This window comes from Orbicella franksi, chromosome 14, assembly GCF_964199315.1.
Source record: "Orbicella franksi chromosome 14, jaOrbFran1.1, whole genome shotgun sequence".
In the NCBI taxonomy this organism is placed as follows: Eukaryota; Metazoa; Cnidaria; class Anthozoa; order Scleractinia; family Merulinidae; genus Orbicella; species Orbicella franksi.
Window position 1 is genome coordinate 3,781,475 of NC_138158.1, and position 24,556 is coordinate 3,806,030.

Genomic DNA, 24,556 nt, shown 5'->3' on the forward strand with positions numbered 1-24,556 from the left:
CATGGGAAATTTTTCCTCGTAGACAACTGGACTCCTGCTATGAGAGAATAATTACAAGGTTTCATTCCATTTTGTATCGTAATTATAAAGGATTTGTGATCCGGGCTGAACTGTTGTGCAAACCCCTTTATATCTAGAAGGATTTGATCGAGTTTAACTAGACTCCTTTTAACCTGTATCTTCGGTGTAGATTGCCCAAACGGAAAATAAGATATTGAATTGGCAGTCTAACTGGTTGGTTATCCTTTCACCACTAGGCCCCATGCTATCTTACAGTTGAGTTACCCCAGAGTCGCTACGTTGTTCTCTAAAGGGAATGCGCCTAAACTCACTTCCAGAGTCTCCTTCGGAGCGTGCACTAATTTTGATTGGATGAGAAGAACTGGGAACTCGTTACAAAAGCAATGTTTCCGTCTTCCACAGGCTGTTTCCCAGTTTGACATGTTGGTACTCATCGATCAACCCTTCTGGTTACCAATTCCCGCTGTCAGCTTGAATGTGATCGTCAAAGGGGGTTCCAGAAAGCCGCTTTACTAGAAATTATTTTGCTGTGGCGGGATTGACGGTACTGGTACTAGACGGATTATTTGTATCTCAGATAGTCTCTGTCTAGACAGAAATAATAATCAAACTAAGACTGATCAAACAGTTGGATCGAAATGTTCTCTTTTCCAGTTCTAATCTGATGCAATATTTTGTCAGCTAGGTAAAACTTACCTCCATCACGGCCTGAGGTTAGTTTAACCCAACTGTGCTGAAGATGGATTATCGATCTGTAGCAAATGAGTTGCAAAAATTGAAATGCTAAGGCAGTTTTACATTCGACTCACTTTGTCCCAGACAATCAATCACCGCGGCCACATGGCTGTAGAGTTCTTCTCCACCCTCCCATCCTCCCCTCGCAGCTACCGCATGAGCGCCGCTGAATAAAAGAGGCCAGGTTACTCGGTAGGAGACTATCAAAACAAGAAATGTGACTCAGTTGAGTTCACTGATAAATAATCCGTTCTCGAGAGAAGCAAGTTCTTCACTTAAAAAGAAACGTTATGTCGGAAGAAAAAATTCAAACGAAGAAAAATTTGATATTCCTGGATAATTTTCGTTGAAATGGGGACTAATGCTTCAAATTTACGCAACACGGAAGAATTTTCGCTCTCCAATCGTGCAGCTGTGCCGCGTCTGTCGGGCAGATCACATCGTTCTTTGCCGACTGAAAATCGCCATGATCACCTTTTCGACGTTGTCATTCAACTAAAACACGAAGACAAGGACATTTATTCCTGTTTCTTTCCAAGCGACGACGATAGCGTTCTTTTGACGGCCTCTAAAGTAGAACAAACTACTTTCCTGCGCCACAATCGGGAATTTTCGTCGATAAGATTATGGGACCTGAATCGAAGGCAAATCAACACTGGCTTTTTGGCAGATTTTCCGCGCTCTTTTAGATCCTGTGATTTTTCTCCTGATGGGCAACTGGTCGTTTGCATTTTTAGCGAAGACTCGCTAGCTTTAGTTAGAATGAGATCGTGGAAGACTACCAGCGCGGAGGTTGTGCACATGCGAAGATTTTGGCGAAAGAGAAGAGGAGTATTAATGTGCTGTTCGTTCTCGCCGGATGGTCGCTCTCTTGTCGTGGCATCTAAATTAGCAGGAGATTTAAATCATATCTGTATAATCGATATTGCTACTAAGAAGATGGTGAGAAAAATGAAATCGGCAAAACATTCCAGCTCGAAAATTCGTGGACACGCGAGGTCGTGTGTATTTTCGCCTGATGGCTTGTTCTTAGCGGTCTCTTGTACTTCTGGACAGCTAATTGTGTTCGACACTCAGGATTTTCATATCCATAGTAGTCTTGACTTGGACTCGTCGACGTCGGCCACGTGCTTGTGCCTTCCATTCCGTCACACAAGTCGCCGATCACTCAGTTCTCACTTGCAATGTTGGTATTTATTTGATCCTCGGTACGGTCACAAGTACTTAACGTCATGTCTAGAAGATGGCACCATACAGACATGGTCGCTTGCTGCGGATGAACCTGGCCTTACTTGCATTCAGTTTGCTTATGCATTGCAAACTCCATGGCAGAAGATAAGATCTGCTGCCTTCTCCCCTGATGGAACAATGCTTGCGGTCGGTACCTCCGATTCAAAAGTGTTAGCCCTGAATTCAGAGAGCTTACATGTTTTATTTGTCCTCAATGCACATCTTCAACCAGATGGTTTAAGAACATGGTATCAGAACACAGAAGTGTCCTGCCTGGTGTTTACAAGAACCTGCCAACAGATTGCCGCTGGTTACAAAGATGGACGAATCAGGGTTTGGCAGTTGCCTTTGATTTTAAATCTTCAACACATGTGTAGATTGGTCGTTATTAATCATGTTCCCGCACGGGAGATTCCCCAGTTACCCCTCCCAGCCCATTTGATTAGGTATCTTTTATTCTCTCCCCTGAAGCAATTCTAATTCCTCGTCCAAGGGCTGCTTGTAAATTACAGTAAAGGGCATCATTTAAGATTAAGTGACCTGCAGTGGGTTAAATTTTCTACGCATTTTACTCCATCTAGATGAAGCATAATTTTTCCCATCTGGTGATAGTACAGTAAAACTAGTATTAAATGGATCCAGAAAGTATCCACACCTCTCCTATGGTGGGATTTTTGGTTTGAAACCCCTACCCCATGCCTCTGGAAATTCCAGTTTTGGTTCATACTTTCTGTTAACAATTTTGGCCCTCAAGACTACTCCTCTACCCCTTGGATTTTCCAGTAACCCTCCGTGGGGTGGGTGTGGATATTTTCTGGAACCACACATTAAGTGGACATCGGCATTGAGCTTAGCAAGTCCCAAACCTCTCTTCCAATATTTTCTTTAAAACAAACCCAAATTAAGTAGGCATCTCTATGTCTGCTTAATACTGGTTTCACAGTATTATTATCCACAGGGTCCGTCAATCTTGATGCATTTTAAAGAAATTCAAATTTTAGTTAAATCCAAAGAAATCTTCATTGGCTCAAATTTTCTCCAGGAACTGTGAGTTATCTTATCTGTCATCTGGTCTGAAGTCTGGGTTCTTCAGCATCTCCTTGATAGTCAACAACAATTATGCACCAGTCCAACTGAGACCTAAGGATCCCATGTAAAGGGTTGAACAATTTATCCATCTGAGATGAATTAGCCATTTGAGATGAATCATTTGTCTGCCGTAGATGGAAAAATCATCAAGGTATAAATCTGGTGTTTATATGAATATTTATGCGACAAAATTAGTCCTCAGCTGATTCTTCTTTGAGCATGTCGACAGAAGAATCCATTGAAGACAAATTTTGTTTTCTGTCTCAGAAGGACAAATCATCTCGGATGGATAAAATAATCATCTAATAAAAAATGTGGCATTGGATAATTCATCCCTAGTATAAATTCGGCCAATGTACACTTTTTCACTTGGGAAGGAAATGCAAAGCATATGCATGCAAGCTGCCCAGTATAATGTCAGAGCCTGGAAAAAATTTGCTACCTTTGAGGTTTTTTACCCCAAGGTGGGGTATTCTGATTGTCACCAGGGGAACGTGGGGTTGGGATTTACTTTGGCAGGTGCATTATTGTTGTTTTTCTTGCTTTATTCTTGTCAGTAAGTAGTTTGGAGCTAATGGGAATCATTGTTAGCTAAACATCTGGTGTGTAAGGCCCTGTGTACACTACCCTGGAGAAATTCGAAAACACAGCTTTATTTCTACAGTTATGCCTTCTGTCCACACTAACCCGGCGCGAAAACAGAGCTTTTCGAAAATGCTCTTCCAACCGTAGGAATTTCAAAGTTCCGGCATTGCGTTTTAGTGTGGATGGGAAGCGTTTTGAAAACAGAGCTTTTCAAAAACAATGAGGTCATGACCATAATGTGATTTCCCTGCCCAAGTTCGGTAAATGATTATAGTTGTATTGTCATATTTCTTTGGCGTAGCGTGGACGGAAAACGTAAATTTTCAGAGTGAAAACATCATTTTCAAGTTTCTCTGGCGTAGTGAGGATGGGGCCTATTAAGGCCGCAACAGCTGGTTCAATGATATAAGCCATTCCACTGTTGTTTTGCAAAGTGTAGGGGCAACTACAGAAGTATTCATTGTAATTTTAAGCATAACTATCTACCTTTGTATGAGGTTATACTTCATCAAGGTGTACAAAAGGTTGTATTTTTGAGAAGATATATTTATCAATTTGTAATATTTAAAACAATAGTACTTAACAATAGTATTTGCAAGGAGAATGTTATTTGTAATATATTAGTAAGGAAATGTTGTTTGAACATGTTCATCAGTGCATTGTTGTGTTACAATATTATTCATATCATGCAGGAATTTTAAGAACCTGAGAGAAGCACTTTACCTCGTGCTCCCCACACTTTTCATGTGTTCTTAAGAATTCAGAAATGGTTATGTATTATGCAACCATGCACAAGGAACAAATGTACTATTTTCTTTTGTAAAGTGTTCAATGTGTGTGTGCTCAACAGATCATGTGTGACACTTGGTGCATGCTTTGTGGCTCTATAGTGAAATTAAAGGGGTGTGCAGAATAAGGCCCTGACTGGCTGTTGAAGTAATGTCAAACTCTCCTTATGTTTCACAAGGGAATACAATGAATGTTGTTGGGGTAGAATCAAGCAATTTATCATAGATCACTTAGGACTTTATTTCCTGGCACCCCTTAAAAGAGCACACAATTTGTTGAACATTTTGTAATAAAGGTTAATGTCTCTATGTTAAGTTCTTGTATCATAATGTAAAAGCTGTACTAGGTAATAGGTTGTTGTTGTTAATATTTAACATGATTTCAAACAGCTCATCAATGTACCTTCATCACAGTAAAAGCTTGGTTCTCATATCCCACCAACCTGCCTGCGACAAAGTCGCTAGTTGCAACTGACAACGTTCTGCAATCTGTTCCAGTGGGTCCCCAGCGCATCTGCGACGGATCGCAGACGTACTCAAATTAGCGCAAAATGCAAATTAAATTGGCACAATTTTCAACCATTCCGTCTGTAAATATGGATCAAATCATCTTACTGGAGTGCCAGTAAGCCAGACTTTCTTTTCAAGCTCTTTATTTATTTGGAGAAGTTTGTTCTGATGTTGTTGTATCTTTGTTGAGCAGAAGCAACATCAATCCTCAGTGTATTAGCAACTGCTTGCCAAGCATTTTTCTTTACTCTTTGGTCTTTATACTCATGACAGGACTTGTCATATATAACTAGGTACTTTCTTATTTCATCCATTAACATGCAGTTGCTTGCGACATCCTCACATGTGACTTCATCCGCCATTTTGAAAGTAAGGAATTGTGGGAAAAATTGAGTTGTTACATCATACATTGTGTCAGCAGATGATGTTCACATAAAATATTTTCATCGCTGACAACAGCTGGCTTTCCTGCAAAGTTGAACCCAGCTCAATTTCACAGGCAAGCCAGCGGTCAATGCCTGGGACAGATTATGATTCGGCGATAAATTTTCACATATGCCGTAACAGGTATGTTGGCAGGATGTGAGAACCAGGCTTACCCCAACAAAAGTGCCTTTCCATTGTAGAATAGTATTTGACAAATTGGCACAACCCCATTCATTTGTGATGGCAATGTTGACAATGTTGTGGACGGAAATTAAATTTGAATGATTTCCCTCTTGATTGGCAGTTTGAGTTTGAGAATATAGCGCATAGTGCAAAAGCCCTTGTTATATCAACAACTTCTTCTGATCCCTCTTACCATTGTGTTGTTAATCATTTTAAGCATAAATTTATATATACTATTCTGTACAATCCTTCGAAATCCTCATCAATCTACTGGTGTTTCTTTAGTTACTTTATTGCAAGATCTGCACTGTCAGTTGTGGACAAAGATATTTTTCCTCCCTTTTATGACTGAATAGAGGAGCAGAGCAAAAAATAATTATAGCATCCAAAAAATAAATAAGTTAAGTATTGCATGAAAAAAAAAATGAAGATAACAGCTTTAAAATAGTTATGTCTAGTAATATATCTTGATCAATCACGAGTGATGTAACAATATTTTAAATAATTATTTTCTACTCATGAAGCTATACTTGATAATCACAAGTAATTTCAAGTATTTGGTGAAAAAGAAAAAACAGTGTTTATACTGTATATATTACCAAGGAGATATTTATTTAGTTCCAGTACAATGGTAATGCTTACCAAAAAAATCTGCTGCAAAACTTGTTGAATGAATATTAATAAAATGAAGAATTTTGTGAGATTTGTTAGTGATACAGGGGAGTAAGGGGGGGAGGGCTGGCGGGTGGAGAACCCTGCCCCTGTAAAATTTTCTGACTACAGTCAGGCCTCTCTACAACGGCCACCCTGGGGACAGAGTTTAAGGGCCATTGTGGAGAGGTGGCCATCGCTTGGAGGTTGAAATAAGAGCATGTACCACAACTGGGACAAAAATATGTGGGCACTGTGGGGAGGTGACTGTAAATACAGGTTTGATTGTATGTGACATAAACAAATGACTTGGAAGAGGCATCAAATTCTTTTTGTTAATAATTTTTATTCAATGAACAAGGATGAGTTTTACAAAATGTCTCTAGTAGTAAGTTACCTTTAGAGCAGATCAATACATTAGTTTACCTCAGTTCACTGTCTTCTGACAGGACTGACTCCATGGACTCCTTGTGTTGCACAGGAACAATTATTCCAGGGAGGAAACTCCATTTAAAAAGGATGGGGGCACTAGTAATACCTTTTTAAAGGCTAAAAAATGTGGTCTTGGTACCTCTTAAGGTCTTCAGCCTTAAAGGTGCACAGTGGAGGAAATAATTCACTTGTTTTAAAATTGGTACCTCTTAGGGGTGAAAAACTTTTCAAATTACGCCCACAAAACAGGATGTTGGTACCTCTTAGAGATTCTTTTCAAAATTTCCGATGAGATGAGTAACCCCGTTCTTTTTATGTGGGAGTTCCACTCTCCCCTGGGGCCAATTACCCACGAGTGCTTGAGTGTCTGTTAATGAATTATCAGACTTCTTAGCTCCATCCAAAAGTATATCAAATATTGGGTCCAAAATAATTTTAATGATTAATTTTTACCGGTAATAATAATTTTGCCTCCTATGGTTGTATGCTCCACAAATCCAACCTCGTTTCCAGGACTTTTTCCTTTCAAAGGAAAAGCACAGTTTCTTGCCACAGATCTTGTTATTTCATGATCCATATCCAATAGAAAAGCCATAGACAAGGCTGCTAAGGAAAAGTTTTGTTCACCTGGCTAGTGAAGAGAGCTCTGCACGCATTGCGTGCTATTGCGTGCCAACAACAACCCCGGCCCACCCCAGCTAGGGTTCATTTTTGCGCTATATTTGCGCGGGTGCTCATGGGTAGCTCGTGTTTTGCAGCTTTCTCCCTGCACTGTAGTCGAGCCTTGGGGAAAGGTGCATTTTGCTCGTAAAATGGCTAGTATTCAAGCAGAACCGTCTACTGAAGAACGATGTAACAGGTAAGATGATTGTGACGTTACCCTAGTTCGTTTATTTCAGCGTGAATTGACAGTGTACAGCGAAATCCAAAACACGTGCCATTATACAATCACTGTAACTTGAAAATTTATCGACCTGATTAAAATTAACCAAGAGTGTTATCACTGGCGATGTGTAAACCATACTCAAGACTTTTGATTCTCCTTCTTGTGTGCGTATTAAACGCGGCAAATTTAAAGAGGCGTCCGAAAGCGTCGTATTCCAGCAAGAGAGTTTTTGTGGGACTATAATTATGTTAAGCTTACATATACTAATTATAACATTGACTGAAATTTAGGGATAAGATTATTGAATCACTTATAGGGTGTTCCATTTTACATTTACACGCTTGCTACACATCTTAGCGTTTCTTAGGCTATATTTTATTGAGAGGCATGGTTATTTGGCAACCTTGCACCAATCTTGGAAACCGGTTAATGACAGTTACAGACCGCAGAGCGTAGACTGCATTTACTCTTTAGGTATAAACAGCGCTCCGGTTAGCCTGAATATCACTCAGGTTCGCCTGAATAGCACTCAGGTTAGCTTGTTTATTTGGTTAGCTATTGATAATAGAGATGGGAATATTGTATTGATCAGTTAAAATTCTGCATTCTGCAGTCTGCAAATGTCATACCTCGTTTGGAAACCGAGCAGCAGTTACTCAGGGAAGGGCAATTTGTACTGGGTTTGCAAAATAGTGCAAGCCAGCGAGTCATGTACGCAACCGTTCTGAATAAGATCCACAGTCTGATTATAACCCTCTGGTTCATGAACCCTTGATAGCACTCTCCCTTAGTCTAAATAACATTCTCGGCCTAAGTAGGCTTAGTTAGCTTGTAGTTAATGTTTTAATTGGGTTAGGCCAACCTCATAAAATGTTTCACTTTCCATTGCCCCACTGACCCATCATTTTTTGAAAAGTAAAATATAAACAAAATTCCAGATTTGGACAGAAGAGTTGCCCCTTTCAAATACATTGGAACCTTGTTAATACGGTCACCAGCAGGCCTCAAAAAATCTGGACATATCAAAGGGGCCCTTTTAATAAGAAAATGACTGACTGAGCTTTTCTTCGGGCCAGAATAAAGTGGCCATATTAATGGGGTGGCCGTAAGACACAATTCCATTATACCTGTAATTGAAAAAGGTGTGCCTTTCACATACTTTTATAACTGGCCCGTATTATGAACAAATTGCCCCCAAAAAGTATTCTACTTGTCATTTTCATGTAGTGCCTAATAAATGAAATGATACAGCCATAAGGTGCATCTGTTCAAAATATTTTAATTAAAAGCCCTTTAAAATAACTAATTGACAGAATTTCCCGACCCTTTCATATACCTAAACTTGTAATATCCCTCCCCTGTTGTATACCTGAAGCCTGAAAAAGGTACCCCTCTTGGACGGAGCCTTCCCATAGACCATTATGTGGAGTACCTCCCCCACCCTGTCTCCAGGTTTAAGTCCACGGAAATGTTTTTTCTTGAGAAGAATGGATAGCTGTGTAGAGGCTAGGGATTTGTTGCAAATACATGCCCCAGAAACAGGGGAATTTTCTTTGTGATGTGGAATGACTGTGGAACAATAGATTCGCTGATAAAAAACAGAAGTAACAAACAGCTCTTATGCTTTTAGATTATCATGTGTTTATTATGTAGAATCAGTTAAAGTGGCTTTTCCTGGTTTATTCTGTTTTTTGTGGACAATTTATTTATCTTCAAGTAGAAGGAAACTTGAAAATAATGGTTAACCACTGACAATAAGAAAAACTTCAAAGTTAACAACTAACAAGGGATGGATTATTAATGGTAAACTAGACAGCAGACTACAGTTTTCAACATGTACTATCAATGGACTAGTTCCCTTAAGAACCTGAGCAGTAGATGGTGTATTTAGACTTGAATTTTGTGCAAATAGGTGCTGCTTTTATTATAATGATCATTTCTTGAATTTCTTTAGACTCGATATTAGTGATGAGCAGCTTAAGAGGCGTATGCTGATGGCTGTTCCAAAGAAAGGGAGGCTCTATGATCAGTGTATTAGACTGCTGGAAAGAGCTGGAATAAAGGTAACAATCAGAGTTGACATCCTCACCAACCTGTTAACCCATGTTGAGAGTTTTGTTAGCAGGAAGGAAACTGGTTTTCATAGGCAGGAAAAAACCAGGCAGGCTTAATTATTATCCTCACAATAGGTCATTTTTGCACAGTGGTAGGCCTTTATTGAAACCCCTGACTGTGTTATAGAATTTTTGGAGAGTCAGAGGTGAAAGACGATCAAACCATGTCAGATTCTTGTAATCTCTGACTAAGATATTTCAAGTTTTCGATGTTTCCAACTCGTAGACGGATATTTAATACAAGTGGAGACTGAAGACTTTCTGCAGTCTGAATTTCCAGTAATCATTACTTATTTATCTTTGGAACTATTAAATGACATTTTGTAGAGTTATAGGCCACAGTCTTACATCCTTAAGTTTGTAATTCCAAAGGGGCAGTGCATGAGTATCACTATGCCATCAGCCTTAAATGTCATTTACGCTGTATTTCAAAAAGGTTGTCAATTTTATTGAAACTTTTTTGATCTTTCTCTTTCAGTATCGCAAGAAAACACGCTTGGATTTGGCTTTGTGTACCTCCCTCAACAGTAGGTCTTTACCTCTCATTCTAAATGCACGTACACAGTGGAATCGGGATTTCTTGAATCCTCATTTTTTTGAAATGAGGGTTAGAACCTTCGATAACTCGAACCAAAAGTCGTTCCCTCTCTCCTCAGTCAAACACTGTAATTCCACCCCCCCCCCCCCCCCGATTTCTCAAACTCTCCAATTTTTCAAACCAATTTCCATTTCCCTTTGAGGTTTGAAAAATCAGGATTCCACTGTATATCACATATACTTGTATGCAAACCCTGAAAATGTTTAAATGATAGATAGATAGATTTAGGTTGTCCTAAAACATTAGTGTGATTGGGATTTACCTACAAGTGATATTTGGAAATTCTTTACAAATTGCATGAGCCTTTAGGAGAGTGCAATTTATAAGAATTGTTAAATAAATTACAAGCAGTATTATTACATGTGGTTTTACATGACAACTGATTTGTTATGTGTGACCAAAAAAATTACAAATCACCAGGCAGCCCTGTATAAATTGGTGCTGTAGTGCAAACTAAAAGTTAGCAATAAATTTGCCCCCTCTCAGCCAGTCACATTAAAGAAATTTCCTTAAAATAGTCATAATAATTTATTATTATAATGAACATGGCAACATATTAAAATAGCTGTGTACGCTGAAATGACTTTTTGATTATCCAGACTGTTTACACTGGAGCTACAGCAAGTTCAGGCTGTCAAGATATGATTGTTCTGATTTTTTTATCATGACTGTATTTTATTTTTTCAGTGGCTCTTGTCTTTCTCCCAGCTGCAGACATCGCTCTTTATGTCAGTCAAGGAAGGTCAGGAAACAAATTAAATTTTACACATACAATGTACATGTGGGGGGTATATATATATCTTATTAGATGTTTTGGTGTGTAGTGTTGCTGTATATTTGTACTAGTTGTGCCATATTTTGACAAGTCTGTAAGGCAAGTTAAAAAAAAAAAAAGAGAAGGAGTTAAAATATACACTCAGCACTATTACACACCAAAACATCTCGTAAGAGATTTACAGTGTATTATCCAACTGCTGTAGTCAATAAATTTGTCAGCACAAGAGGGAGAGTGTGATAGTTTTGCTTGAAGCTTGCCATCTGTCAAGCAGGTTTTTTAATGGTGTACAAATAACTAACTATACAATAATGCTGTCTATTTGTACTTGTTTCTCACATTATTTGGATGATATTTGCTGTACATAGTTGATGGTTTAATGGTTAAATTGCTATGTGGACTTTAAATCAAGAGATCTGGTTTAGATACTGACTGGAATGATGCTTTGTGTTGTGAATATTACTCTTGCATTCCCTTTCTCTGCTCAGAAAAGTATAAATGGGTTCCAGGCAGAACTGTCATGTTCCTGCATACTGTGATAGCCTAAAACTCTTTAAATCCACAGAGACTGGCATCAGTATTGTGAGTTAATTTTCTCCTTTTCAAAGGTCACTGGTGGCTTTAGACAATATTTTGATGTGCTTGTAGTATGTACATGTACTGTCTGATTATAGCAACACTGTTTTATCAGAATTGACTTGGGGATCACAGGACAGGATGTTGTGGCAGAAAGTGGAGGAGAAGGTAAATTATGTACCATAACCATTTGCAGTGAAATTATTTTAATTTGCAGTACCTGCATCTTCTTTAGAATTATAGGCACAGACACCTTTATGGGGACTAGCCCCACAGGGCTTTCATTAAGTTTTGATCCACCTGTAGCCTTAATCTTCACAGCTGTAACAAACATATGATCTTTTGAGTGAATTGTATCAACTGAAGGGAATTTCACCTGCAGCATTAAGGGTCCATCAATTCAAACATGCTCAGCTGACTAGCAGGTGTTATGCATTACGGCCATCAATAACAGCCCTGTCCTACACACTGAAAGTGCAAAAAGTTCTTCTTAGTTTATCTTAAATGAGTCTGTTTTAGTATCTTGTTGTAGATGTATGGGCATGTTGGTGGTGTTAATATCAATTGAGATTCATCTGTATCTGTTAAAAGCTATCTCCTTCATTTTTGGCCAGTTGAAAATGTTAAATGTTAAAGTTGTACCTTCTAGTTTGGATAACAGTACAACTGTAAACAAAATTAGTGGACAAAAAAGATATAGATCTATTCTTTAAGCACAAAACACTCAGTTGTCAAAACATTTAATTCAGTGCAAAAGCATATAATATCTGGTCTGACCATATCTTATTCTTCTCCATTTCTTTCTTCTCTTCACTAATTGTTTCAAATTGTTGTATGTGAACAGAAGGTGGAGGAATATTAACATTTTGTTTACTTTTGTGTCAAAGTTTATCACTGGATGGATTTGAATGGCATTTTTCATTATTAATGAACTTTACTCTGACTCTTATTTCAGTTCATGAAATTTTGAAGCTTGGTTTTGGCAAGTGTAAACTTGCAGTGCAGGTGAGTGAGTTGTTAAGAGTGCCTGCCAGTAAAAATCAGACAAATTCTTAATTTCGCGGCAAGTGTCGAAAATTCGATTTCGCTCATTTTCCTATGGTAGATAGGCTAGGGCATGACAAAAACTACTGGATAGTTTTTTTGGCAAAATATCCTTTTATTTCAAAGGAATATGCAAATTACTAAATTCCGTTAAAATCGTCATTTGACGCACCATTTTATTAAACAAGTTTGAGAGCCTCGCATGCAAAACCACGTCATTCTTCCATCTTTAAAACACTCGAATATTTTTGTGCAATGTTTAATTGTGTACTGGATTGATTTTCGGGAATGTTGCGGTTTTTGTTGGCTGCAAAATAATTAAATTTCGAAGACATGTATTTCATTCACTTAAAAGTACTTCATAAAAATAATTGATTTTCACCATGTGCGAAACCTTCAAATGGATTAAGCTTCTGGTGGTTGAATCGCAGAAGGATGGTCTACAGATTGCTGTAAAAATTTCTTTGGGCAAATGATTGTGAGCGATGCGAGAGCTTTTCAAAGTACGTTAAAAATGCAGATATTTGACCATCCGTCGTCAAATTTCAATTTACGGGTTAGACATATATTTTAGCACGCACCACATGTCTTGCGCTCTATTAAGTTGAAATAGACACAGAGCTGATAATTTCGAAATGTTTTAACCTTATTTGCTGTAAAAGGCAGGTCCAAAAGCCGATTTGACGTGTTTCTGTCTCCATTTGTCGCACATAAAGCAGAAGTTTGCTTTTGTTTACACAACGTCCGATGTACATCGCCAACTGTCAACTTATTTAATGGTCGAATGCCATGAATCTATGACCCTAAGGGAAATGGGAGGTGACCGCTTAATAGGGGTTGGCCGTTTAATAGAGGTTGGTGTACCTTGAATATTTTTGTACTATCGGGTTATAAATTTAGTTAAATTTCTTAGTAAACATGGAGTCAATTCAAGACAATCATGATAGACGTCATTCTCAGAGACCAAGGGGCAGTTAGTGGGGGCGGGGAAAAATTCTAAACGGGTCTTCGCCCGAACTTTTTTCTCACCCGTTTAGACGCTCCCACTAACTGCTTCTGGGTCTCCGAGGATGACGTCTATAATGATTGTCTTGAATTGACTCCATGTTTACTAAGAAATTTATAACACAATAGTACAAAAATATAAAAGGTACACCAACCTCTATTAAGCGGCCACCTTCCATTTCCCCGAGAGTAGCCCACTGTATTATATGTAAACCAAAAATAATTGCACAGCGCGAAAAGACCTAGGTACAAGTTTAGCGTTACAGTATTTACACAGGGCGCGTAGGTAGCAGTGGCCTTAGTAAAAGATGACAACACGGGCAATGGTTAACTATTCATTCTTTCCATTGCTTCATTTAATCTCTCTCTACTCAACAAGATTGTGTGCTCCCTGTGGTTCCAAGCCTTACGGAGCCTTACGTATTAGGATTGAAATTGTCATACCGCTACCCCTAAAATGGGATGACAGAATTGCGTGACGAACAAACAAGGAACCGCTGCAACAAAGGATTCAAGCAGCAAGAGATCAAACGATGATCAAACATAATATTTTGGTGTAGTGCAAAGCAAGCAACTATCTACAAATCACTTAGCTGTTTTTGACTCAGATGCAGTGGTGATCATATGTGTCAAAAGAGGGTCATAGATTCATGGTATTCAACCATTAAATAAGTTGACAGTTGGCGATGTACATCGGACGTTGTGCAAACAAAAGCAAACTTCTGCTTTATGTGCGACGAATGGAGACAAAAACACGTCAAATCGGCTTTTGGACCTGCCTTTTACAGCAAATAAGGTTAAAACATTTCGAAATTATCAGCTCTGTGTCTATTTCAACTTAATACAGCTCAAGACATGTGGCGCGTGCTAAAATATATGTCTAACCCATAAATTGAAATTTGACGACGGATGGTCAAATATCTGCATTTTTAACGTACTTCGAAAAGCTCTCGCGTCGCTCACAATCATTTGCCCAAAGAAATTTTTACAGCAATCTGTAGACCATCCTTCTGCGATTCAACCACCAGAAGCTTAATCCATTTGAAGGTTTCGCACATGGTGAAAATCAATTATTTTTATGAAGTACTTTTAAGTGAATGAAATACATGTCTTCGAAATTTAATTATTTTGCAGCCAGCAAAAACCGCAACATTCCCGAAAATCAATCCAGTACACAATTAAACATTGCACAAAAATATTTGAGTGTTTTAAAGACGGAAGAATGATGTGGTTTTGCATGCGAGGCTCTCAAACTTGTTTAATAAAATGGTGCGTCAAATGACGATTTTAACGGAATTTAGTAATTTGCATATTCCTTTGAAATAAAAGGATATTTTGCCAAAAAAACTATCCAGTAGTTTTTGTCATGTCCTAGCCTATCTACCATAGGAAAATGAGCGAAATCGAATCTTCGACCCTCGCCGAGTTATTTTCCATATTTATGGACAGGGACTCTTAATTATTAACAAATTCACCTTACTGGTCAAAATATATTTCTTATAGCACTAGCTGAGAGAATTTGTTTAACTATTAACCACAGATAAATTCTCTTTGCAGATGATATGATCACTTCCATAATTCTCATGACCTCTTCCTGTTTATATATTTAATAATCCAAGGAAAAAGTACGTCAATGTTGACCATGTTTAGGGATTAGATCTAACCTTCCTATCCTTTACCTTGTCCATTTGTGGTCAGTTTCCAAAGCCATTTCTCCCTTGGAGCCTTGTTTACTCTGCAAGAGGCAATTCCACCTGTTTCTTGTTCCTTCTCCTCGTCCTCAACCTCAGCCATATGTTGCAGCAGTGTTCAACAAATTTAAAATTGACTGTTATCAAAAGTTATTGATGGGTGTTTTTGTTTAATGCATCTGGTAATTTTAATCAACACTGTTTTAATAAACAGGCAACCACTACGTCAAGCATTACAAGTGCAGAGGAACTTGTTGGTATGAACATCCATTATTCACTTGGAAACAATTTGTTATTAATAGGACTTAAGTTAAACTAGTGCTTGTTTAGGATTCACACAATGAACACCCCATTTTGAGAAGCTCACATGTATTTACTTGATTGACAGTTTACATGTATAGGAACCAGAAACTACCGAAAGTACCGGAAGTATGTTTATATTGTAACAGTGTTGAGCTGAAAATAATAATTATCTGTTGTCAGTAACATTTTTCATTGAGATTGTAAACAGTCTCCTTCTTGCAAAGATCTTTAATACATGCTGTGAATTATAATATTTAAATACAGATAATAATTTTAATTAATAATAATAATTGGACCGAGTGGAGTTCTATTCGGGGAGCAAACACACCATTAATTTCAAAATCAGACGAGTGTCAAGTGCAGGGCCAATTTGAAATTATGAGCACCATATTACTCCCTGGATTGTATGACATGAGGTCCAATTACTAATTAATTGCATCTACAGTGGAACCCCGCCTTACGACCACCCCGTTAATATGATCACCTTGTTATTACGGCCACTTTATTCTGACCGGAAAAAAAGCTCAGTCAGTCATTTTCCTATTTAAAGAACCCCTTTAACACAACCACCCGGTTAATATGACCAATTTTCCTTGGCCTGAAGGTGGTCGTATTGATAGGGTTCCATCTTTTGGGAACTTCTTTTGAGCGAAAAAGTTTTTAGCGCTTTTCATAAGTTTAAAAAAATGCATGAAACATCGAGAAGGAAGCCATTAAAGCTTGTGTAATTGACATGCGAATCACATGTGTATCCAATTCAAGGTTGTAGCTATTAGGAAAAAGTCTCCCGGCTAAGATTTTCATTGAGCTGGTCATCACTTTTTGCGAAAGACCTGGAACAAAGTTTTTGTCCCCAATCTTTCTTAACGCCTTGAATGCAGGGCTACCAAGGTTTGCATTTCCTAAATGGCAGATGCAGTACACTGAAAGAGAACAGCTAAACAAGTGCTCAGAAAGAGATTTTATTTCAATTACTTTACTTGTCATTAAGTGGCACCGATACCCAAGGTAGTCAGGAAATTATTCCAAACTTTTCATTTAGTTATCGGATGATATGGAGATATCTAATGATTGTATATGCATAACCTAAAAAACATTTATTGTCCGTTACCAAGTGATCATCCGCTAAAATCCATCCAGCATTCACCTCTTTCTCAGCTGGCAAATGTTGCTGGCAGCCAGTGCTTAGCGATAACAATACCAATTACAAAAAGTTCAAATTGGATATCTGTAATTGGACACCCATGTGATCATGTGCCAATTCATGATCAAGAATTTTGTTACAGATATGATTAATAAGATCATATTAAGTTAATGATATTCTTTACTTTAATAATCTCTCGTAGGAAAAAGGATAGTCACATCATTTCCAAATGTAGCAAGGAAGTACTTTGCTGTAAGTTTATTTGAAGAAATGCAAACACTGATTTTTGACATGACGTTAATTGTAAATTTACTAATAATGCAATGGAAATTATGGATCCATTAAAAAGACTCAATTCAGGTCACATGAATGTGCTGTAAATCCCAATATAAATCCAGAACATGTAATCTGTAATTTTAAAGGGGAAGATCACTCCAAAACTCTTGATATATTTTTTGTTGATGCTAATAAAAACCTTGCAAAGCAAAAGCTGAATGTTTACTTGCTATGGGTGAAGACAAAAAAAGTAATCTTCTTGGAGTGACCTTCTCCTTTAATACAGAATAAGTATCCCTTAATGCTGAAACAGAATGAGTCTAATATTGATTACTTCATTCTTGACTATTGTTTTCAAGCTTAAAAGGCAATGAAAATTACATTAAATTTCATATTATTTTATAAATTTGTTCTTATCCACAGCAATTTGATCCTGACAACAAAACAAGAATAAATTATGTCAGTGGATCTGTTGAGGTAAAGATTTGACATCAATCCAACATCAGTTACTGTAGCTATAAAAATGCAATCTTTCTGTATTTTTGCCTTCCAGTTAGTGGCTATTTAATTGCTAGTTATCATTCTCTAAGAACACTTTGTTACAGATTACTTTCATTTGAACCTGGCTAATTTTTTCACCACACAAAATCTATGGAACTGTATTATCATCATATAATAGCCAAACTCTTGCATGTAAACAAAAACAAAGGTTTGGCTGACTAGGGTCCTTTAAGGGGGTCCTTTAAGGGCCAGGCACCTGGCAAATTGACCAGCTGTGAGGATGATTTTGCTTGCCTGGTTTGACCATTTAGAGGAAAGTTTTTCTTATAAAGAAGTTCAGTTCAAATATTTTTACCCTCCTATGAAAACCAGTTGTCCTCCTACTCAAAATGTTAACAAAACCCCTGCTGAAGTGCAAGTCCAAGGCTTTCTTTGTGTTTCAAATTCAAATAACTGCACATTTGGTCAAATTTTCTTTGATTACCTCTCAGGTTGCTTGCAGCCTTGGAGTTGCTGATGGCATTGGTAAGTAATATTCAGGCTGCCAACCTTTTTCTTCACACACAACTGAGAGCCACACCTAGCAGAACCACACAGCAATGTGGCCTGAAAATTGTTACATACTCAAGTAGAACCCCTACTCCTAGTCCTGGGTGACAATAAGGTTTTCTGTTTTGTTCATTCCTAATGGCTGGCAGAAAAATCACCTCTTTCCTAATTTTTGGTCTTGTGTAATTTCTTTGATCTCAACAGCATTTCCACTCTATTTTAGCCAAATCCTTTTATTTAGTAAAGCAATTTTAAAAAAGCATAGCTTAAATATTTTCAAGTTATATTTTCTGAACCTGTACATTTGTATCAAATTATTGAGGAGCTGATCAGGTTTTTTTCTTCAGTTGATCTTGTTGAAACAGGGGACACTATGCGAGCGGCAGGTTTAGAAGTGGTAGCTGACATTTTGGAGACAGAGGTGCAGTTTACTTCTTTAATCTATAATTTTACAAGGATTTGGGATCATGTGTACTAAAGGCACCTGCTGTCAAGTGTCGATTGATACTCTCAATCGGTACCCTCGATTGACATCTAGACCAATACTGGATCGACATCCCAATCAAGTCTCAGTCGACACTCTATCAACACTTGATCAACAGTCACTCGATAGTTGGCTGACTCATGAATCGATCAAAAATTAGTCGACTCTTGACCAACTGTCAACCGAGATGTTGATGGATAGTCAATCTAGTGTCAACCGAGGTGTTGATGGAGTGTCGATCGAGGGTTGATCAAGGGTATCAATCGAGGGTATTGATTTACACTCAACCACGGATACCTTTAGTACACATGACCCAGGATTTGTAAGGAGAAACACCAGCAAGCATGGCTATAAAATTATGTCAAGGCTTGTTCTTCCCGAATAAATCATTCCAATTTCATACAGCCACATACAGTCAGTTGCCACCTTTTAAGTTAAGGCCTAAAGATTTGTATGATAGCTTATTTCTCTATGCTCTGTCTTTTCCTGATATTAATATTTCCTCCAAAATTCCAGATTTCTATCTGTGACAGCTGTTGCAAAAAAACCTGTTCTGTGATAAATAGGCAGAAGTTGTCTCTTGGTACATGTATGCAAAGGTCCTTGAATTATTATTAATTCCTCTTTGGCAATTCTCACATTTTGTTTACAGGCTGTGCTCATTGCAAACCCTAACACTGACTTCCAGGTATGTGTGTCCAGCTAGGAAGGTATGATTGTCATATGGTTAAGTTCACTAGACCCTGTATCAAGTGGTCTGGGTTCAAACCCTGGCCTGGTTCATTGTGACACAACTCTTCTTATAGTGCCTCTCTCCGCCTACGGTATGTGTTTTAACAGGTACAGATAATTTAAGAACTGAAGGTCCTATTTCCTATTTGGGAAACTGGAATTGATGATGATGATAAAATTAAAGTTAATGCTGCGGGCAGACCTACAATGGACTAGCATTCTATCTGGGGGGGAGTAAAAATATTCCACTAATTTTTCATACGGTGGAAAGGAGAAAATAAGCTCTGACCTGATTGACCACTGTAAGGCTTGAACACGAAGTTTACTTTATCGTTATCAAAATTTGCTACATGTACACATGCATCAGGAAGTGTGATAAATTATTATTAATCTTGAATACATCCAAAAGAAACAGAACAGCAGAGCCCTCACTCAATGGTGCCAGGTGATTTTAATCCTGACTACAATAGTTGAAGAAGGAAGATATTATTTTACTCTAATTTGGCTAGAAAACATTGCACCTTGTTTTGGAACCAATGTTAGTACTGACATAATGAACTGAAAGCAGCTGACTAACATTCTAGTTATGACTGATGATGACAGAAGTTAGTGTCGAAACATGTATTTAAAACTGAAAAGCGTTGTCTTTTTTTAAGAACTAACTGGTTTACTATAAAATGTGTTATTAATAAATTTTTTTTAAATTTGCAGGATGTCATTAAGACGGTTAAGTCAAGAATTGAAGGCATCATCAATGCAAACAAGTTTGTTTATGTCCTGCTTTTTGTTACCGTTTACACAAACGAGATATGGCAAAAGAGTCTGGGACAAAACAAACTTAATTGAGAATACACTTGGCTGAAGGAAGGAAAAAACCCTGGGAGAGGAGGGTGGGTAGGACAAGCCATGAGAGACTGCAAATGACCTTTCAATCATCAGTCATTACTGAACAAGGTATCACCCAAAAGAAGCTTGAAGAGTGATGAAAGACATGAGCTGTACAAAAATGGGGGTGTGTCCCTAATTAAGAGCTTCAACAAAGTCAAAACTACCGATCCATAGTGACCAATCAATAATATGTATGTAAACAATATAAAATGGTTCTTGTTTGTACTAGTCTAAGTTCAAGACATTTTAAGTTATAATATCCATCCCCATATCTTTTGTTCTAAAAGGCTAACAGTACATGTGTGGTCTTGTTTTAAGTCATACAATCATGTAATTAATTGACAAATATAACTGATTCAAATATTAAATTGTTAAGTACATATTTAATAAAAATTAATATATTTAGTAATGAGTTATTTTTTGGCCAGGTATGTGATGGTTGAGTACAATGTAGAAAGGACAAACCTTCCAAAGGCACTGAAAATAACTCCTGGAAAGGTAAACTTGTAGGGTTTTTATTAAGGGCTAGGTCAACTGAACTAGGTAAATTATCCATCCTCGTACAGATCTTTGCCCAGCTGCTTCATTGATATTTTATATAGTATTGCTGCTGTCTCATGCTCTTTTATGTTTCTAACTCAGTCCTCTAAATAGTTGACTAACTTATTATCTTTAGTTACAAGCAAAGCCACCTGTAATGATGGCTAGCAGAGACAGGGCACATAACACAATATTTTTCTGCTCCACCTGAGAAAAAAGGTCAAGAGGAAGTGGAGTTTCATGTGAATAAAACTTTAAGTCTTGAATGTTGAATGTTCCCTGGAACCCAGAGCTTAGCAAGGCCCTCCAGCCTTTGCAGATTTTCTGCCCTTTTTGTAATTTTTCTCTTTTTTTTTTGCCCTCATGTAATGATGCCCTCCTGTGAAAAACCTTATTGAAGCCCCAGTTAAGTTAGAATGGCAGCTTTCATACATCTTAGATAGTAACATATTAATTATCTTTTTATTTAAATCTCTGAAGTCTCTTGAGTGGAATGTAAAAGCCCATTTCAAACAACGAACTTTACATGTAAAGTTTGACTTGTGAACCAGTTATGACTGACACATTTATATTTGGGTCAACTTTGCCAGCTGTGGCAGCTGAATAGAACAGCAAACATTTGACTTTGATTCTGACGTTGAATCTAACACAAACATTAACATAATATAAATTATTTAATTTTACTGCTGAGATTTTGTGTCAAATTAGCTATTTTAGAAGTTTTGAGAATCAGGTTTGACATCTAAATCAACTGTTTAATTACTTAAATATGGATATATTTAGGTTTGGCACATGTGGGGTTATTTCTATGCTTGAACTGGGCCTTAAGCTGGGTAACCATCTGTGTTTTTCTTGACCTGTTTATTTTCAGAGGTCTGCTACACTTGCTCCTTTGGATAATGAAGATTGGGTAGCAGTTCAAGCCATGATTCTTCAACAAGAGGAGAATCAGACACTAGATAAACTACAAGGTTAGCTCACATGTCCTTGTAGCATCTGCCATTACTATCATCAATCAAGTTATCATTATTTTATCAATGATCAACATGTTACAAAAGCAGTTTTTCATCAATTGCATAAAACCAAGCCAAAACCAAAATGCCAAACAGTGAATTGCCAACTTTCAATACTTTACAGAGCAGGCCAAAAAACAAATTATTGAACTTCCAATAGATGGCTGGCTATGAATTTATTTGCAATTGGCAGACCCAGTGTTCAATGACAATTTACCAAATCGTGAACTTCCAATGTACAGCTGCTTAATTAATTTTGAATTTGCCAAATATTGAATAATATTTCAGTACTTGATGTGTAGACATACATATACATGTATTATATATTATTTTTTAACCTTTGACCTTGTAAAAAAATATATCGCCATTGCTCAGCACGTTGATTAGGCCAATGGTAACATTATACATTCATTTTGAACGGTTTTTCATCTGCATATCTCTGATTGACACTGAATGTATACAGGTTGTATCTCCATCTCCATCCATCGCCAAATAACTCTTTAATGCATGAATTTTATTTGTTTTTTTTTTCTTTTTGTAGAAATTGCTCATGATATTGTGACATTCAACATACAGAACTGCCGAGTTTGATGATGGGATGATTTAGCTATCATGAGAACAATAGCTTCAAACAATTAACATTAAAATGTTGGATAATCAAATGCAATAATTAAATAGGAAATAAATAGGGTGATCAAAATAAATCAATCAATTAGTATTTACTACTAATATAAGGATTTGTCAAATGATAATTAACCCTGAGATGTACAAGGGGGGAGGGAGGGTTGATTGCCACCCCTCAGAGCAATATTGCAGAATTAGTACCTGTTTATTTGTAGTGTCGTTTGGTTAATTTTCCATCGATTCAAAAATAGAAAAAAATGAAATCTAAGATGGCAGATCCAAGATGGTGGACATAATACGATGTCAGATAATGTCAATATCAACAAAAGATAAAAGATATCCCATCTTGTAGAGTAAGCCAAGAGCTATGTATTCTCTTAGATATCTCTGGTATAACAATGAAATCCCAAGGGGGGGGGGGGGCAGGGGGGCTCCAGCCACCCACCCACCATCTCCCACCTTGTACCATAGTGGGGATATGAGTTTGTTTGTGTGTACCATTCCAGAGATAACATTTTGATGCAAAGCAGTATTTTCCTTTTTCCAAGTTATATTAATAGCCTTAGAAGTGTAGGTGTACTTTTTATAAGTGTAGTATTTAAAACCTTATCAAAATACTAGTTATTTAATTTGTCCTTAACTTAACTAAAAAGCGTCTTTAAAGAACCAAAATATTTATACTTGACACCCTCAGTTCTTACTATAAATAATTTTAATTTAATAAGTAATCTACTGAGATGTGCCTTCTTTTAAAAAGTCAAAGAAACTTCTATCAAAACGTTTTTACAAGTTTTATTTGAAAAGGACCCTTTGGGTAATGCTAAAGACTGTTGAGAATGACACATACTGTAATACTATAAAAGAAACACCAGCAAGAACCAGTAATATATTTTTTCCAGGTTACCCTAAAAAGGTTCTTGTATGTACTTTTTATGTATATGTTCTGTCTACTGAGAATTTAGGCTATTTAGATTCTTAAAAATAAATAGGTTGTAAGTTGTTCTTTTTAGAAGAGAAGGGGCTTGCCACTGATTCAAATAGGTGTTGTCCTTTTCCAGCTTGCCCTTCAGACAAGCAGCTCTCAAATTTTGCTTGCCCTGAGCAAGTCTTAGTTTACTTTTATTTTGATTTATTTGGCAGATGACTTGCCTGGGCCTTTACCCATCAGGCAAGGTAGTGAGAATGAAATGTTACTTGCCTGGCAGGAAAATCTACTTGTCCCAGACATCCGGACAGCACTTTTTCAAGCCCTTCAATTTTATGAGAAACATTACATTTTTATGTCTAAAAAGAAACACTACATATGTCATAGTTATGAACTGCACACTGCCTGCTTTAGATCCATAGTTATTTCAGGTTCTTAATGCTCAATACACTAGCTGCAGCCAATACGAACCTCTTTCAGTTTGTAAGCTCAATGGGTGAACTCTTATTGGGAATATAAATACAAAAATTTTAGCCTACACGCTTGTAATCACTGGATTCTTATATATGGGTGTTAACTGCATGTTAGATAATATCTTGTGGTTTTTTTTCCTCATGACCTGTCAATATGTTGGTCACTTTGAGAATTAAAAAGGGGCAAGATTCAAACTGCAAAAATTTGAAATTTTTACAGTTTGAATGTTGTAACGCTTTTGATTTCTCCATTCAGAGATCAACCAAGACATTTCATTTGAAATACTCATTTATTTCACTTTTATAATAGAGACTGCATTCCGCACACACTCTGACTCGTTGAAATAGCATATTGGCACAGTCTTAAAGTAATGACTCTGAAGGTACCAATCTCAAAATGTAACTTTTAAAGAAACAATGAAAATAACAAAGAACAAGCTTTTACAAACTGAACACGTTTTTTTGGGAGAGTTACTTTTGGAATTCTGACGTAAAGTCAACCTGGGTTTGTAAAAGATGTTAATTAAAGTTGTCATCATCATCTATCCTTGTATCATCATGGGAAACTTAAGGCCTCTTTGGTATCTGTCATCAAAAACAGAGTCTCGGTGACAAGACCTCTGCAGACTTGTCATAGCTCCAAGTTGCCACCTTGTTCAGGGTTTCTCCTGGGTGTTTACAGCTGCTGTAGTGGTTCCACTGTATTTCCCCTGACATGCAGTCCCATACTCCACTATGTCCCAGCCCCCCACAAACAAGGACATT

The 24,556-nt window shown here is 37.3% G+C and overlaps 2 protein-coding genes across 2 annotated transcripts; both read left to right on the forward strand.

Moving 5' to 3' along the window:
- Window positions 1–652: 652 nt before the first annotated feature.
- LOC145468798 (apoptotic protease-activating factor 1-like) lies at window positions 653–4,501 on the forward strand. Its single transcript, XM_081452500.1, has one exon. It carries the CDS (start codon window positions 1,108–1,110, stop codon window positions 2,464–2,466), a length of 1,359 nt encoding a protein of 452 aa, XP_081308626.1. The 5' UTR covers window positions 653–1,107; the 3' UTR covers window positions 2,467–4,501.
- Window positions 4,498–24,333, forward strand: LOC145468807 (uncharacterized). Its single transcript, XM_081452508.1, has 17 exons — window positions 4,498–7,509; window positions 9,491–9,599; window positions 10,129–10,177; window positions 10,936–10,990; window positions 11,715–11,767; window positions 12,555–12,604; window positions 15,554–15,596; window positions 16,989–17,038; window positions 17,486–17,539; window positions 18,055–18,088; window positions 18,460–18,533; window positions 19,249–19,284; window positions 20,040–20,092; window positions 20,645–20,714; window positions 21,628–21,727; window positions 22,311–22,431; window positions 22,885–24,333. Exons 1-16 carry the CDS (start codon window positions 7,463–7,465, stop codon window positions 22,358–22,360), a joined length of 927 nt encoding a protein of 308 aa, XP_081308634.1. The 5' UTR covers window positions 4,498–7,462; the 3' UTR covers window positions 22,361–22,431; window positions 22,885–24,333.
- The last annotated feature ends 223 nt before the right edge of the window (window positions 24,334–24,556 follow it).